This window comes from Rhinoraja longicauda, chromosome 27, assembly GCF_053455715.1.
Source record: "Rhinoraja longicauda isolate Sanriku21f chromosome 27, sRhiLon1.1, whole genome shotgun sequence".
In the NCBI taxonomy this organism is placed as follows: domain Eukaryota; kingdom Metazoa; phylum Chordata; class Chondrichthyes; order Rajiformes; family Arhynchobatidae; genus Rhinoraja; species Rhinoraja longicauda.
Window position 1 is genome coordinate 31,313,205 of NC_135979.1, and position 17,805 is coordinate 31,331,009.

General features: G+C 47.1%; 1 protein-coding gene across 2 annotated transcripts in view; it reads right to left on the reverse strand.

Annotated features, from left to right (window-relative positions):
- The window catches only part of LOC144606775 (uncharacterized), a 51,361-nt gene extending 33,938 nt beyond the window's left edge, over nucleotides 1-17,423 (reverse strand). The window contains exons 1-2 of one of the 2 annotated variants that reach the window (XM_078423128.1): nucleotides 17,301-17,423; nucleotides 1,392-1,582 (exon numbers count right to left, since the gene is read on the reverse strand). In XM_078423128.1, coding sequence (XP_078279254.1) covers nucleotides 1,392-1,469 — 78 coding nt within the window. In that variant the 5' untranslated portion in view covers nucleotides 1,470-1,582; nucleotides 17,301-17,423. Of the gene's footprint in view, nucleotides 1-1,391; nucleotides 1,583-17,300 lie in introns of those variants that run through there. The other variant, XM_078423129.1, reaches the window with a different exon arrangement.
- Nucleotides 17,424-17,805: the final 382 nt, after the last annotated feature.

Genomic DNA, 17,805 nt, shown 5'->3' on the forward strand with positions numbered 1-17,805 from the left:
TTCTCTCTTGAAAACATCCAGTGGAATTGGCTTCCACTGCCTTCTGTGGCAGAGAATTCCACAAATTCACAACTCTCTGGGTGAAAGAGATTTTCCTCATCTCAGTCCTAAATGGCCTACCCCTTATTCTTTAAACTGTGACCTCTGGTTCTGGACTCCCCCAACATTGGGAACATTTTTCCTGCATCTAGCCTGAACAATCCCTTAAGAATTGTATATGTTTCTATAAAATCCCCTCTCATCCTTCTAAATTCCAGTGAATATAAGCCCAGTCGCTCCATTCTTGATATGCCAATCCCGCCATCCTGGGAATTAACCTCGTGAACCTACACTGCGCTCCCTCAATAGCAAGAATGTCCTTCCTCAAATTAGGAGCCCAAAACTGCACACAATACTCCTGGTGTGGTCTCACCAGGGCCCTGTATAACTGCAGTAGTAGGACCTCCTTGCTCCTTTTCAGTTCAGGTGAAAGAACAGTTCACAAGACATATATGAATGTAATCAATGATGACAGAGTGGGTTAGTTAGGCTTAAACCTGCATCTGCAGTTCCTTCCTACACGGGCTTATATTCACTGTCGTTGAGAAGAACAAAAGTTCCTCTCAAAGAAACCTACAAAATTCTGAAAGGACTGACCAAATTACACGTAAGATATCTGTTCCCAATGGCAGAGAGTAGTTTAACGATGAGAGGTAAACCACAATGCTGAGACAAGGAGTTTAGTTTAGTGTAGTTCAGTTTATTGTCAGGTGTACCGAGGTACAGTGAAAGGACAGCGGAGGAAACAACAGATGATTACAATCGAGCCGTCCACCGTGTACAGCTACATGATAACGGGAATAACGTGAATAATGTTTAGTGCAAAATATAGCCCAGTAAAGTCTTGATCAACGATAGTCCAAGTGTCTCCAATGTGGTAGATAGTAGCTCAGAACTGAGTTCTACTTGTTGGTGGGATGGTACAGTTGCCTGATAACTGGGGAGAGATTTATTCCCCTAGACAGTGTCATTTTCTACCATGGAAAACATTAAACATGGTCAAGAAAGAGTTAGGTGTTGGTTTTAGGTCGACAGGAAGATTATGGGATAGTGGAGAAAGCTGGATGGGAATACTGAATTTGGATGATGTGCCATATTCAATGGTGGAGCGGACTTAAAGAGCTGCATGGAGCTCGACATTTGCATGTTTCTGTGATCACATTGAATGGCGGTGCTGGCTCAAAGGGCCGAATGGCCTCCTCCTGCACCTATTGTCTATTGTCTAATAAACCGGTAATCAATTATCTCAGCAGGGACACATGAACATGAAGAGCCGTAAGTAAGATCTATTTGGGAAACATATTTCATGACCACATGAAGTTGAAGATTGTAAGGATAAAGGGGATAAGTACCACCAACATCATTCTCCACCAGTTCAACACCCTGTTGAGAGTCTTCCACAAGGCAGACCATGAGTACTGTAGGGCCATATCTGCTGGGCGTCTGTGGGTCTATCAATCGTCCCTCTGCTTCTGGATTGATGAGTGTCAGAGGTAGCGTCTTCAAAATGTGGAGCCACTGGGAACCTGCCTTCGTGAGGAGGCTGAAAGAGATTTAAACACAAAGTACGTTCAACGTCACATCAATTCAAACCTTAAGGTAAAGCATGTGCAGGAAGGAACTGCAGATGCTGGTTTACAACGAAGATAGACACAAAGTGCTGGAGTAACTCAGCGGGTCAGGCAGCATCTCTGGAGCGAAGGAAGCGTCACTCTGGAGCGTCACTCTGGAGTGACGTTTCGTGTCGAGACCCTTCTTCAGACCTCAGAAGACCTTCTGAAGAAGGGTCTCAACCTGAAATGTCAGCCATTCCTTCTCTTCAGAGCTGTTACCAATCCCACTGAGTTACTCTAGCATTTTGTGTCTTTTTAAGGTAAACATTTTAGTTCATGCTCATAATTATGTAATAATTATATGACATATCTTCTCAGCTCCAAGTGTCAACAGACTTGATTTCATTTCCTAGGGATATTTTGATACATTTCACACTCAGCAAATCACACAACAGCCATCCCGAGCTCTCAGTGGCATTCCAATGCACCTTTCCATCTTGCTCCCACACTGACTTCACCAATCTTACAGAGAGGCCAAACGCCCAACAGAAGAACCACATAGAAACATAGAAACATAGAAAATAGGTGCAGGAGGAGGCTATTTGGCCCTTCGAGCCAGCACCGCCATTCACTGTGAGCATGGCTGATCATCTACAATCAGTAACCCATGCCTGCATTCTCCCCATATCCCTTGATTCCATTAGCCCCTCGAGCTCTATCTAACTCTCTTTTAAATTCATCCAGTGAATTGGCCTCCACTGCCCTCTGTGGCAGAGAATTCCACAAATTCACAACTCTGGGTGAAAAAGTTTCTTCTCACCTCAGTTTTAAATGGCCTCCCCTTTATTCTTAGACTGTGGCCCCTGGTTCTGGACTCCCCCAACATTGGGAACATTTTTCCTGCATCGCATATTCCACCGGCCTGGCATCCGGCAACATGGACGACTACAAGGAGAGTCCTACCGACTGCGAAGGGCGGTGAAGGACGCAAAAAGGAGGTACCGGGACAAGATGGAGTCACAGATGGAGCAGCAGGACACCAGGCGCCTTTGGCAGGGGCTACGGACAATAACTAGCTACAGGTCCAGCACCCCCTCAACCGGAAGTGCCGGCTCCTCCTTAGCTGATGACCTGAACTCTTTTTATGCACGGTTTGAGACGGGTAACACCACCAGCTCGCCGTCTAAAAACAGCACCGAAGGGGCGCTGGCTAGCGAGGCTGAAGGGGGATCCACGGCCGGGGATGTGCGCACATTCTCGGTGTCCGAGCATGAGGCGAGGTGGGCTCTGACGAGTATGAACACGAGGAAAGCTGGAGGCCCAGATGGTATATCTGGGTGAGTGCTAAAGTCTTGTGCTACTCAGCTTGCTCCAGTGCTCACCACAATATTCAACCTCTCCTTGGCAAAGTCCGTGGTCCCTGCATGCTTCAAAAGATCCATCATTGTACCGGTGCCAAAGAATGCCTCTCCAGCGTGTTTAAATGACTACCGACCGGTGGCCCTCACCTCGGTTGTCATGAAATGCTTTGAGAGGCTAATCAAGAAGCACATCTGCGCCCTCCTTCCTCGCAACATGGACCCACTACAGTTCGCATACCGTCCGAACAGGTCCACGGATGATGCGGTCTCCCAGGTTCTGCACACCGCTCTCTCTCATCTGGACAGCCAGGGGGGCTATGTGAGGATGCTGTTCATTGACTTTAGTTCAGCATTCAACACAATAGTCCCCAGCAGACTGGTTGAGAAGCTGCTGGAACTGGGGCTTAGCACCCCTCTGTGTGCCTGGGTCCTGGACTTTCTCACTGCCAGGCCCCAAGTGGTCAGGATGGGGGAACACACATCTAGCTCCCTCACCCTGAACATAGGATCCCCCCAGGGCTGCGTCCTTAGCCCCCTACTGTACTGTACTCCCTGTACACACAGCCAGGTTCAGCTCAAACTCCATCATCAAGTTTGCTGATGACATTGTGGTGGTGGGCGGGATCTCCAACAACGATGAGAAGGCCTACCGGGAGGAGGTGGCTGATCTGGCACTCTGGTGTCAGGACAATAGCCTCCTCTTGAATGTCACTAAAACGAAGGAGCTGATTGTGGACTTTAGAAGGGCTAAACATCCAAGGACGTACACGCCACTGGAGATAAATGGGTCTACTGTGGATAGGGTGAGCAGTTTTAAATACTTGGGAGTCCGCATCACAGAGGATCTGACGTGGGCAACGCACATTGCCGCACTGGTGGGTAAGGCAAAGCAGCGCCTTTACCACCTTAGACAACTGAGGAAATTCAGAGTGTCTCGGAGGATCCTTCATTGCTTCTACTCTGGGGCTGTAGAGAGCATCCTGCCGGCAACATCACAGTCTGGTTTGGGAACAGCTCTGCCCAGGACAGGATGGCCCTGCAGAGAGTAGTGCGTTCAGCAGAACACACCATGGGAACTACACTTGTCCCCCTGCAGGACCTATACATCAGGAGGTGCAGATCCAGAGCAAGCAAGATCATGAGGGACCCCTGCCACCCCAGTAACGGACTGTTCCAGATGCTACGATCAGGCAAACGCCTCCGCTGTCACGCTGTGAAAACGGAGAGGGTGAGACAGAGCTTCTTCCCACAGGCCATCAGGACTGTCAACTTTTATAACCCCAGAGACTAAATTTTAGTATATATACTACATATAGTATATAGTAACTTATTAACTTTATTTATATGCTGAACCTGTAATTCTTTTTTGTGCACAATCCGCAGGCATTGCCACTTTCATTTCACTACACATCGTGTATGTGTATGTGACAAATAAATTTGAGTTGAGTTGACTTGACTTGTGGCTTACAAACCAATGGCTGAATATTGAATTTTCATATTTCAGGTGTCAAGAGTATTTGGTTGTAATATGTATCAACAATGGAACAAAGAAATTCTTACTTTCAGCAGCTTAACAGGCCTATAAATGCAATATACACAGGTAATATATAATGAACAAAAACATCCAATCAACTACAACCCCAGTATTCTTCTCCTCACACACTCACCTGTCCACCAATGTTTTCTTCTGTCTTTCTTAGTTTACTTTAGTTTAGGATAACTGCGTGGAAACAGGCCCTTCGGCCCACTGAGTCTGCACGGACCAGCGATCCCTGTACATCAGCACGAGGGACAATTTCCAATCTTTACCCAAGCCAATTAACTCACAAACCTGTGCGCCTTTGGAGTGTGGGAGGAATCCAGAGCACGCGGTGTTGGGAAGAACGTAGAAACTCCATACAGACAGCACCCATAGTCAGGATTGAACCCGGGTCTCTGGCGCTGTGAGGCAGGTTTTGATCCTGGCTTCAGGGGCTGTCCGTGTGGAGTTTGCACGTTCGTCCTGCGACCGCTTGGGTTTCCTCCCACATCCGGAAGACGTGTAGGTTCATTGGCCTCTCTCAAATTGACCCTTGGTGGGTGAGAAAGTGGGATAACATAGAACTAGTGTGAACGGGTGAGCGATGGTCGGTGTGGACTCGGTGGCACGTGCCTGTTTCCATGCTGTATCTCTAATACTCCAAAACTAAAGCACCTTTGTTCACCCCCTTCTCATTCTCCTCCTCCACCTGTTTCCATCTGCTCACCATCCCCTGAGCAGCTGCCCACACCCACCTGTGCTGATAACCTCTCCTCTTCCCTCTCAGTTCTGTTGCTGGGTCTCAACCTGAATCTTTGACCTCTACCTTTTGTCCCACATATGTTGCTTGACCCATGGAGTTCTGGCATTGTTGTGTTTGCTTGTTTCACGTTACAGCACCAGCTTCAATGAGACGTTGCTTAAAGTACAATCACTAATATAATGCAAGAAATACACCAACGATAGACACAACAGGCTGGAGCAACTCAGCGGGTCAGGCAGCATCCGTGGAGAAAAGGAATAGGTGACATCTTGGGTCGAGATCCTTCTTCAGCCTGAAGAAACGTCTCAACCCGAAACGTCACCTATTCCTTTTCTCCACAGATGCTGTCTGACCAGTTGAGTTACTCCTGCATTTTGTGCCTCACTTCAATGTAAACCAGCATCTGCAGTTCCTTCCTCTGCAAGAAATGCAGCAGTTGATTTGATCACAGCAGTTCCCCCAAAAAACAATGTGATCTTGGCCAGGTTATCTGTTTTTGTAAGTTGAATGACGAATTAAAATTGGAAGGACAACATTTCGGCTCTTCTACAAGCATTGCCAGGGGATATTTTACATCCACTCCCAGCCTGCACTCAGCCATGCCAAATTGCTGGAATTTGGAGGGCTTCCAATGGAGGACTGTTCCCATGAGTCACATTGAAACAAACAACATAGTATTTTTCCTCAGGACATTGGAAAGACCAAGCCAGCCATTAAATATTGGCAGACACAAGAAACTGCAAATTGAGCAAACACAAAGTGCTGGAGGAAATAACAGGCAGCATCTGTGGAGAGAATGGACAGGCAACGTTTCGGGCTGGGACCCTTCTTCAGACCGAGTCTGAAAAAGTTCCCGACCCCTAATGAGGGGGTATGGGGAGAAGGCAGGAACGGGGTACTGATTGAGAGTGATCAGCCATGATCGCATTGAATGGCGGTGCTGGCTCGAAGGGCTGAATGGCCTACTCCTGCACCTATTGTCTATTGTCTATTGTCTATTGTCTAACTTTGTCTGTCCATTCCTGCAGCAGATACTGCCCGAGTTCCTCCTGTACTTTGTGTTTTGATCAAAAACTGGCACATGAACACCTAATCTTGTCTGTGGCCACAGAGGGCAGTGGAGGCCACTTCACTGGATGAATTTAAGAGAGAGTTAGATAGAGCTCTAGGGGCTAGTGGAATCAAGGGATATGGGGAGAAGGCAGGCACGGGTTACTGATTGTGGATGATCAGCCATGATCACAATGAATGGCAGTGCTGGCTCGAAGGGCCGAATGGCCTCCTCCTGCACCTATTTTCTATGTTTCCATGTTTCTTTGTCCGCAATTAGAACAGATCTCTTCTATCTTTGAAATGTTAGATTTTACTAGGTTTAAAGTTGCTTTCAAAATTCAGTTCCATAACAAATGGAAACAGGGCAGCACAGTGGCATAGAGGTAGAGTTGATGCCTTACAGTGCGAGAGACCCAGGTTCCATCCTGACTATTGGTGCTGTCTGAACAGTGTCTGTACATTTGTACCTTCTCCCCGTGACCTGCATGGGTGTTCTCCGGGATCTCCGGTTTCCTCCCACATTCCAAAGACGTACAGGTTTGTAGGTTAGTATCATTGTAAATTGTCCCTAGTGTGTGTAAGATAGCGTTAGTGTGTGGGGATTGTCCCTAGTGTGTGTAAGATAGCGTTAGTGTGTGGGGATTGTCCCTAGTGTGTGTAAAATAGCGTTAGTGTGCGGGGATTGTCCCTAGTGTGTGTAAGATAGCGTTAGTGTGCGGGGATTGTCCCTAGTGTGTGTAAGATAGCGTTAGTGTGCGGGGATTGTCCCTAGTGTGTGTAAAATAGCGTTAGTGTGCGGGGATTGTCCCTAGTGTGTGTAAGATAGCGTTAGTGTGCGGGGATTGTCCCTAGTGTGTGTAAGATAGCGTTAGTGTGCGGGGATTGTCCCTAGTGTGTGTAAGATAGCGTTAGTGTGCGGGGATTGTCCCTAGTGTGTGTAAGATAGCGTTAGTGTGCGGGATTGTCCCTAGTGTGTGTAAGATAGCGTTAGTGTGCGGGGATCGCTGGTTGGCACAGACCTGTGGGCCAAAGGGACTATTTCCATGCCATATCTCTAAACTAAACTGAACTAAACTAAACAAATGAGAACAAATATTTTTACTTTCCCTGGAATGGTAGCCAACTGTTTGGGTCCTTAGCTACATTTCCGGAATATATTTTGCAAATGCTCAGAAGCCAGGCCATCTATATACTAAAACTCTCGTTTGTTCACTTGTTCCTGAACTACAGCCAAAACAGTACATGATGGCATTACAATTTTAGGCCCACCTTGATCACCATCATCCCATGGTCCTATGGAAGAAGTTTCATTGAAATCAGTGTTTATTTTTTGTTATTCACATTTTAAAGTTTAAAAACCGCACATGCGCAGTTGGGGCCTGTTGAGCAGGGAGGGGAGGGGGTGGGGCAGGGGTGGGGCAGGGGGTGGGGGAGGGGGTGGGGGGTGGGGAAGGGGGGTGGGGGAGGGGGTGGGGGAAGGAGTGGGGGAGGGGGGAGGGTGTGGGGGAGGGGTGGGGAAGAGGGGAGGGTGTGGGGCAGGGGGTGGGGAGGGGGTGGGGGAGAGGGGAGGTGTGGGGCAGGGGGTGGGGGAGGGGGTGGGGAGAGGGGAGGATGTGGGGCAGGGGGTGGGGGAGGGGGTGGGGAGAGGGGAGGATGTGGGGCAGGAGGTGGGGGAGGGGGTGCGGGAGAGGGGAGGATGTGGGGCAGGGGGTGGGGAGGGGGTTTTAGATTTTTTTTCAGATTTATAGATACAACGCAGAAACAGGCCCTTCGGCCCACTGGGTCCGCGCCGCCCAGCGATCCCCGCACATTAACACTATCCTACACCCACTAGGGACAATTTTTACATTTACCCAGCCAATTAACGTACAAACCTGTACGTCTTTGGAGTGTGGGAGGAAACCAAAGATCTCGGAGAAAACTCACGCAGGTCACAGGGAGAACGTACAAACTCCGTACAGACGGCGCCCGTAGTCAGGATCGAACCTGAGTCTCCAGCGCTGCATTCGCTGTAAGGCAGCAACTCTACCGCTGCACCACCGTGCCGCTGGGGTGGGGGAGAGGAGAGGGGTGAGGGAAGAGGAGGGGAGGGAGGGTGGAGGAGTGGTGCGGAGAGAGGGAGGAGGAGGGGGGTGGAGGGAGGGGGAGGGGGGGTGGGGGGAGAGGAAGACCAATGCAGGGGAGGCATCCCAGGGGGAGGGAGGAGGGAAGGGAGGTAGGGAGAGGGGATGGGGGAGGGGGGAGGGGGGAGGGGGAAGGGGGAAGGGGGAAGGGGGGTGAGGGAGGGGTGGGGGTGAGGAAGGGGAGGAGGGGATGTAGGAGGGTGTGGAGGGAGGGGGGAGGGAGGAGAGGGGGTAGAGAGGGGAGGGGAGGAGGGTGGAGGAGCGGGTGGAGGGAGTTGTGGAGGGAGGGGGGTGGAGAGGGGGGTAGGGAGGGGGGAGGGAGGAGAGGGGGAAGAGGGGGGAGGGTGGAGAGGGGGAAGAGAGGGGAGGGGGGGTGGGGGAGGAGAGGGTGCTGCACCAATGCAGGAGTGGTTTGGTGTAGTCAGCTACTGAAAGTGAGTTTGTGAAAGGAGTGGTTGCGTACGTACGTCAGTGGAGCCTTGACCTTGAGCACAGGTCTCCCAGCTGCATGGCCTTCATTCTACTGTTGTAGTTACCAATCACTAAGTAACGGGAATACCACAGAAGTACACCACTGCCATCTCCTTTCTCCCGCTTAAAAGGATGTGATTAGGATTAGAGGTGAGACTATGAATGGAATGTGTCAAACATGCGTGTTAGTTGGGGAGGCCATTTGCAACATACCTTTCTAAAACAATAAGAACAAGGCAGAGCTGAGAATCACCTCTTCCACTCAATCGTGGTGATGTAAAAATTAAATTATTAATGCCAGTAACGTAAAAAAAGACATTTTTGAAAGTAACTTGACACTTCCCAAGGAAAGAGCAGCGTAAAGTGGCTCCTGAAGATCAGATTTCCCTCACCAGCCGTAACAAGTGTCTGGCGGCAGATGCCTTCCCGATGTGCCGTAGGTAGCCACGGTTCACGCCCGCAGGATTTGTCAGTGGGCAGGACCTCGCTCGAAGGCTCGGCGGTTGGCAGGGCCGGGATCCCGCCTTGAGGCTCGCCGGCCGGCGTAACCGGGAGGGAGCTGGAGACGTCAGGCGCTAGGAGTGGGCGCTAGGAGTGGGCGCTAGGAGTGGGCGCTAGGAGTGGGCGCTAGGAGTGGTGAACTGGGGTAATGCCTCCAGCGCCTTCAAGGTCGACTGCAAGGAGACGCTCCCGGGACACAGAGATGGCCGGGCTTTACACTTTGAATAACGGCGCCAAAAATGGCGATGTCCGAACGTGTTATATATGCAAAACAATTTTTAATGTGCAGTTACATATGTGACAAATAAATCACTATTGACAATTGACTATGTCAATTTAAACAGCAGGAGAGTCACATGAAAGCACAGCAGGAGACCTTTAATCAAATACTACATTAAATTATAAACATAAACCTAAAATCTTACTTTGCAAACTGAATTGATGAAAGTCACAAGTGACACGTGCCAGTCATAGAAACATAGAAACATTGAAATAGTTGCAGGAGTAGGCCATTTGGTCCTTCGAGACAGCACCGCCATTCAATATGATCGTGGCTGATCATTCACAATCAGTATCCCGTTCCTGCTTTTTCCCCATATCCCTTGATTCCTAAGAACTATATCCAACTCTCTTTTGAATACATCCAGTGAATTGGCCTCCACTACTTTCTGTGGCAGAGAATTCCACAGATTCACAACTTTCTGGGTGAAAAGGTTTTTCCTCATCTCCGTTCTCAATGGCCTACCCCTTATTCTTAAACTGTGACCCCTGGTTCTGGACTCCCCCAACATGGGGAACATATTTCCTGCATCTAGCCTGTCCCCTCTCATCCTTCTAAATTCCAGTGAATACAAGCCCAATATTTTGTTGCGGTCCAATGAGACTGCCACAAAGTATTGCATTTAGCAACAATAGCGGGCAGACAGCATGAAGTGACCCCACCACCAGTACATCCAACCAAAATGCTGCAGTCCTACATTCTGTAGTCCTCTGCAGTCCTACATGCATTACATCAGTTGTGCATTGTGCTTGACAATTAGAGGCTATCGAAAGGGGAAACTGTAGGGCAGCCACAGGTTCAAGATGGCTAAAGATAGACACAAAATGCTGGAGTAACTCAGCGGGTCAGGCAGCATCTCTGGAGAGAAGGAATGGGTGACGTTTCGGGTCGAGACCCTTCTTCAGACTAGTCAGGGGAAAGGGAAAAGAGAGATGGAGACGCTGACCTCAGCAGGTGCTGATACATGGCTGAAGGGTTAGCATCAAGTTTATCCAGTAAAGCTCTGTTCTCCGCCATTACAAAAACCATTCTTCTGCAAATGCTGTAAATTCCACGTGGCAGTAAGGGGATGACAAAGAACACTGGATTGGTGACGTCTCTGCCACCTGACAACATCTCAGCTGGATCGCTGGATCACTGGATTGGTGACGTCTCTGCCACCTGACAACATCTCAGCTGGATCGCTGACAATTTATATTAGAGTCATCGAGTCACAGTGATACAGTGTGGAAACAGGCCCTTCGGCCCGACTCGCCCACACTGGCCAACAATGTCCCAGCTACACTAGTCCCACTTATCTGCGCTTGGTCCAAAACCCTCCAAACCTGTCCTATCCATGTACCTGTTGTAAGATTTGAGAAGTTTTCCCTCATTTGGAAAGCAACACAATACCAAAAAGCTGCAGTTTGGACATTTTAAACGGGAGACTGGGGCTGATAGCGGAGAAAGGCTGCGGTCAGATTAACAAAGGATGTCACAATCCGTGGGTCCTAAAATGGCCGCAGGACCTCGTGACCAGCCACAAAAGGTAAAAACCTTACATCCCAGTCTCTAGGTTTTCTGCAAAGCCATGGCCAGAACAAAGGATGGGTATTGGCCATGCAGAAACCTACGAAACCAGGTCGGAGTCCAGACACTGGGGCACTGACATCAGCATACTCACAATGCCCCAAGCCGACCTAAACAGTTCATCTCAGTGAGGGGGCACAATAGCCCATAGAAAACTACCTGGTAGGTGATGGGAAACCAGTTAACACCCATCACCTCACAATGAAATCCCAATTTACACCGTCTGGCCATCCCCGGCATCCCCGAACATAAGCGCAGATCAGAAGAAAACCTCATACATATCTTTTTGAACAAAGAGATTCCAAGATCTGGCGGGAGATAGGACGGGTCAGAAACAGTATAACTGGCCACGACTTTTGGGTGAAAAAGTTAAGTCGGAGGGGAGTCGGAACTGAAGTCAACTCGAGAAGAAAACCTGCAAGGACTCCGAGAATGTGTACTGCAAAAGCCAGCGCAGACAGACAGACAGACGAGTTGTTTGCAAAGATACCTGAGGACAGGGAATGTAGCTAGTTTTAAATCTGTGACAGAGAGTTTGAATCTGGCTATTGAACCTCTGGCAGAACTAATAAGATCAGATTCAGACATTAAAGGATTTAAAGTTAATCAGGAAGATCACAAAATTACTTTATTTGCAGATGATGTCTTAATTTGTCTTATTAGACCATTGGAATCCTTAAGAAAATTATATTTCAGATTGGAAGAATACGGGAAAGTATCAGGATATAAAATTAATAAAGATAAAATAAAAAAAAGAAAAAAAAAAGAAAACCTGCAAGGAACGCAAGCAGGCAAGTTAGAAGGAAGTCAAACGAATGCAGGAGGAAGAAACGACAGGCAAGAAGAACAGGCACGCAACACGAGAAGAAATACTGCAAAACGAACAGCCAGTAACCCCAGTAATAGCCCCATGGTGAGCATGTACTCCACATCCTACATATCCTGGACATAGTTTAGTGTAGAGGGGAGGGTGGTTGTGAATAAACATTGGGTGTGTATTAAAATATGTGTTGGTCAATTTTGCGATGTGTCGTACGTTCCCCATCTTACAGTCGTGTATATGTCTTGTAGAACTGTGTGTGTTTTATGATTCATAGTTATAAGTATTCATGTGATTCGGTATGTGTTTTATAGACATGTCTTATAGAACTGTATAAGTATTCATGGACAATAGTCCCAAGCGCTGAATAAAAGCCTTTTTCATTTAAACCCTGGTTTTAAAATCTGGTCTGGTTGAATTTTTTCTGCACTATAAGAGCTCCTGCATCTAAGCCCAGTGTCTAGAACCGTAAGGGGTGAGTGGGTCGAACCACTCACGGGGAACCAGTGTGCACGGCCTGGTCAAGGGATCAGAGCAAGGCACGGGGACCTTAGGTCGGGCGAAAGCTCGGCGCAGAAACCCCTTACACTGTCTAACTGTTTCTTAAACGATGAGATAGTCCCAGCCTCAACTACCTCCTCTGGCAGCTTGTTCCATACACCCACCACCCTTTGTGAGAAAAAGTTACCCCTTGTATTCCTATTGAATCTTTTCCCCTTCACTATGCTCCTTGATGTTTTCAAGAAAGAGCTAGATAGAGCTCTTAAGGATAGCGGAGTCAGGGGGTATGGGGAGAAGGCAGGAACGGGGTACTGATTGAGAATGATCAGCCATGATCACATTGAATGGCAGTGCTGGCTCGAAGGGCCGAATGGCCTACTCCTGCACCCATTGTCTATTGTCTAGAACACATTATATTCCACATCTTGACCTGAGGGGTAACTTTTTCACACATAGGGTGGTGGGTGTATGGAACGAGCTGCCGGAGGAGGTAGATGAGGCAGTTACTATCGCAATGTTTAAGAAATAGTTAGACAGGTACATGGATAGAACAGGTTAAGAGGCATATGGGCCAAATGCTGACAGATTGGACCAGTTGGACAGTGTGGGCAAGTTGGGCCGAATGGCCTGTTTCCTGACTCTATGACTCTATGTCTGTAATCAAACTGTTCCAGAACAGTTCTAATAGTTATATTCATTCAACAATGCAAAACTTGCCCATATACGTCCTATTCACAAATAAACCAGAAACCATTCAGGAAAATGAAGGATGGCGTTATTAATAATGCTAGTAAATTACTCTGATTCACTAATAATCTGCTTACTAATGCCCACCCTGGGTTTTGCTGTGACCATTCAGCTTCAGGCTTCTTCACAATCCTAGCCCAACCATGACCACACGAGAGAGACTCCTGAGGACAGGTTAGTTAGCTGTCCGAAACATAAAGGCAGCATTTGACCAAGTGTGACATTAAAGAGATCTGATACAACTGAAGACAATGGGATTTAAAACAAGATGGGGCGGTATGATGGCGCAGCGGTAGAGTTGCTGCCTTACACCAAATCCAACGCTGGAGACCTGGGTTCGATCCCGACTACGGGTGCTGTCTGTACGGAGTTTGTGTGTTCTCCCCGTGACCTGCGTGGGTTTTCTCCGAGATCTACGGTTTCCTCCCACACTCCAAAGACGTAGGTTAATTGACTTGGTAAATGTAAAAATTGTCCCCAGCGGGTATTGGATAGTGATAATGTGTGGGAATTGCTGGTCGGCGTGGACCCGGTGGGCCGAAAGGGCCTGTTTCCACGCTGTATCTCTAAACTAAAAAAGAAATAGACACAAAAGCTGGAGTAACTCAGTGGGTCAGGAAAGGAATAGGTAACGTTTCGGGTCGAGACCCTTCTTCAGACTGAGAGTCAGGGGAGATGGAACATAGATTTGAAAAGGGACAAATTAATGAAAGATATGCAATAAAAGCTAGCAACGATGATCAAGGAAAGGTGGAGTGCACAATGGTCCATTGTTGGCTGTGGGAAAGCTGATGACGAGTGAAACAAACAGTGAAACTCAGCAGGACGACAGTGAAACTAGTACACCGAGTAGGGTGGGGGAGGAACAGACAGAGAGGGCATGAAGTGAGAGAAATCAATATTCATGCTGCTGGGTTGCAAGCTACCCAAACAAAATATGAGATGCTGTTCCTCCAATTTGCATTTTACTTCACCCTGACAGTGAAGGAGGCCAGGACGGAAAGGTCAGTGTGGGAATGGGATTTAAAGTGTTTGGCAACCGGGAGATCGTGTTGGCCAAGGAGGACTGAGCAAAGGTGTTTTAAGAAGTATTTTTTAAAGAAAAGGAAACTCCCTAATGGTTGGAATGTTCCATCAGCCATAGGAAGATGTGCAGTTGTTGAAGGCCCCAGGATCTTCAGGATTATGTTCTAGCCCAAACATCTATATCTGCTTCATCCATGAGCTTCCTTCTTTCATTAGATCATAACTGGAGATGTTGATTGATGATCCCATAATGCTAATTCCATTTGCAACTCCTCAGAAAATGATTTAGTCAAAGCTGGCATGTCGCAAGATTGGTCAACATTCATGCCACACAAGTGGTCCACAATGACCACATCCCTTGAGAGATTATTTGATATTCAATTGTAATAATATTGCCAAGGCCCCATTGTTAAGATCCTGGCAGTCACGATTGACCAGTAATGTAGCTTGAATATAAATATTGCCGATAAGTAACAGTTTCCTGCACCAAATCATCACCAAAACAATTAATCCTGATCTTTCCAGTCAAACTAACACCCCACAAATAATTTAAAACAAAAGAATGCAAGAATCAGGAGTGGATATCTTACAATTCTGTCAGAAAGTTGAGTGTTCAACCTCTTCAGTATATTTTAACATGGACTTTGGCACAGTGGTACAAACATATGTTCAGCATGACATACAAGAAGCAGTAGATTAGGGTTGCCAACTGTCCCGTATTAGCCAGGACATCCCGTATTTTGGGTTAATTTAGTTTGTCCCGTACGGGACCGCCCTTGTACCATATTAGTAGGGTTGCCAACTTCCTCACTCCCAAATAAGGGCCAAAGGGTGACATCACTGCCCTGCGCCCCACGTGGCCTCACCCAGCCAGCGGCCACGTGCTCCCGCTCCACCAATGGCGGCCGCCCGGGCGGGAGCGGGAGCACGTGGCCGCTGGCTGGGTGAGGTCACATCGGGTGCGGGACGGTGACGTCACCTTGCCCCGTATTTGGGAGTTAGGGAGTGGGCAACCCTACAGTATATAAACATAGAACATAGAACAGTACAGCACAGCACAGGAGCAGGCCCTTCAGCCCACAATGGCAAACACAATACCACATTTAAACTAATCTCCTCCATGTGCCTTCATTCCCTGAATATCCACAAGCCTCTTAAATGCCACTAACTTAATGCCTCCACCACCCCTCTGGCAGCACACTCCACACACTCACCACTCTCTGCTTAAAGGAAATATGTCCCGGACATCGCTAAACTTTGTTCCTCTCACCTCAAAGCTATACCCTCTCAGTCTTCAGCATTTCCACCCTGGGGAAAAGGTTTGTGCTGGTCCTTGTGCTCATCTCCAGGACAAGGCCGAGGGATAATGCGATCAATTCATTTAGACTTTTCTCCGCACCCACCAAATTTCAAGTTTCCAAATCTCCCCCCCCCCCCCCCCTTAATTTTCAAGTTTCCTCTTTTTTAAGCAGATGGTAACAAATAAAATAGAACAAACTTAGTATAGTTGAAAAGAATAGTATTTCTATTTACACATAAAAAGAATCACTAGTTCACAAGGATAGAAAATTATAACAAAAGTTAATTTGATCAGATTTAACACCAAATTTGTAGCTCTGAATTCTTATTCAACTTCCTATGGCACGGTGGCGCAGCGGTAGAGTTGCTGCCTTACAGTGAATGCAGCGCCGGAGATCCGGGTTCCATCCCGACCACGGGTGCCGTCTGTACGGAGTTTGTACGTTCTCCCCGTGCCCTGCGTGGGTTTTCTCCGAGATCTTCGATTTCCTCCCACATTCCAAAGACGTACAGGTATGTAGGTTAATTGGCTTGGTAAATGTAAAAATTGTCCCTAGTGTGTGTAGGATAGTGTTAGTGTGCGGGGATCGCTGGGCGGCGCAGACCCGGTGGACCAAAAGGGCCTGTTTCTGCACTGTATCTCTAAACTAAACTAAACTAAACTCTCATGTCTTAAACGTGTCCATTTGCAGACATGGAGTCATAGAGTGATCCAGCACGGAAACATGCCCTTGGGCGGGGCCAACTTGCCCACATCCACCAACATGTCCCAGCTACACTAGTCCCACCTGCCTGCGTGTGGCCCATATCCCTCCAAACCTGTCCTATCCATATTCTTCGAAATTTATAGTATGTTGCACAATGTTCAGTAAGCAATACTAATCAATAACCTCATAAATTATGATGGTCATCTTCTTCATCCAGAAAGGAGTATTTTATCATCTGATCATTTTCTATTGTCAAATGATTTAATGCTGATTTTGTGCCAATGATAAGACTTGATAAAGTATTGACTGATTTATTTAAAATACAGTAAACACTTTAAGTGAATTAAATATACAGCAAACACTGCAATTGAAATAATACTTGCAGAATATTTTAAATGATTTGCACTTTATATATTGGAGCATTTAATTTCTGAGCTTCATGTTCACAGCCTCCCTTTTATGGATGGGATACCAGCTAGAAACTCATTGTCTTTTTGGGCGTAGGCACGGTGCTAGCTGTTTCACTTGCTGCAACTGCCCGGCTGGTAACTGATACAGTAACTAATATGGTGCCATTAGAGGAAGAAGCCAATGACAATAAAAGGTTACAACAAAAGACAAGAAAGTCACCAAACGCCACATTTCTGCCAGTAACCTTATACTATCAAACTACTATCTACCCCATTGGCGGAAAGACAATACATGATTTCAATCGAGCCATTTACACAGTACGAATACATGATAAGGGAATAACGTTTAGTGCAAGGTAAAGGCAGCAAAGTCCAATCAAAGTCCAATCAAGGATTTAATTTCTGAGCTTCATGTTCACAGCCTCCCTTTTATGGCTGGATAGCACGCAACAAATCCTTTTCACTGTACCTCGGTACATGTGACAATAAACTAAACTGTTCAACCTCCTCCTGCACTATGAGGATGTGCAATCTAGTAAAACAAACAAGAATTCCTACCTTTCAATCGCAGTTGAGCAAAAATGGGGAGATCATGTGCGAGCAAATCTTGTCTGTTCATTTTCAAGACATGACGGTTCTGAACAGCAGTAGTCCAGTTCTCAATCTGTTAGTGGAATGAGACTTCCAACCGTGTGCACATACCTCCTAATGTTTCCATGTCACTCTTAGTAACTGCACGGCTTATCTGACTTGTAAACAAACACAAGAGGAAACTGACTGTAATCCAGTTCTTGACATGCAGACGTCACTATAATCCATCTCACAAAGATAATGCTTTATTGACCACACAAATCTTGGAAATCTGTCCATTTTGCCAGACTAATTCTCTCCATATTTATATTTTCAGCTTTCTTCTATTTAAAATGTTGCTGGACCTCAAGTAGCTTTGTTCATTGTTCAGATACGCTGCCAGATTTGAAAGCATTTTAGAGCAGTTAATTCATTCCTTCAAAACTAACCATCCCCATGGTTATCATGTTAAGTGAAACACATAACAAAAAAG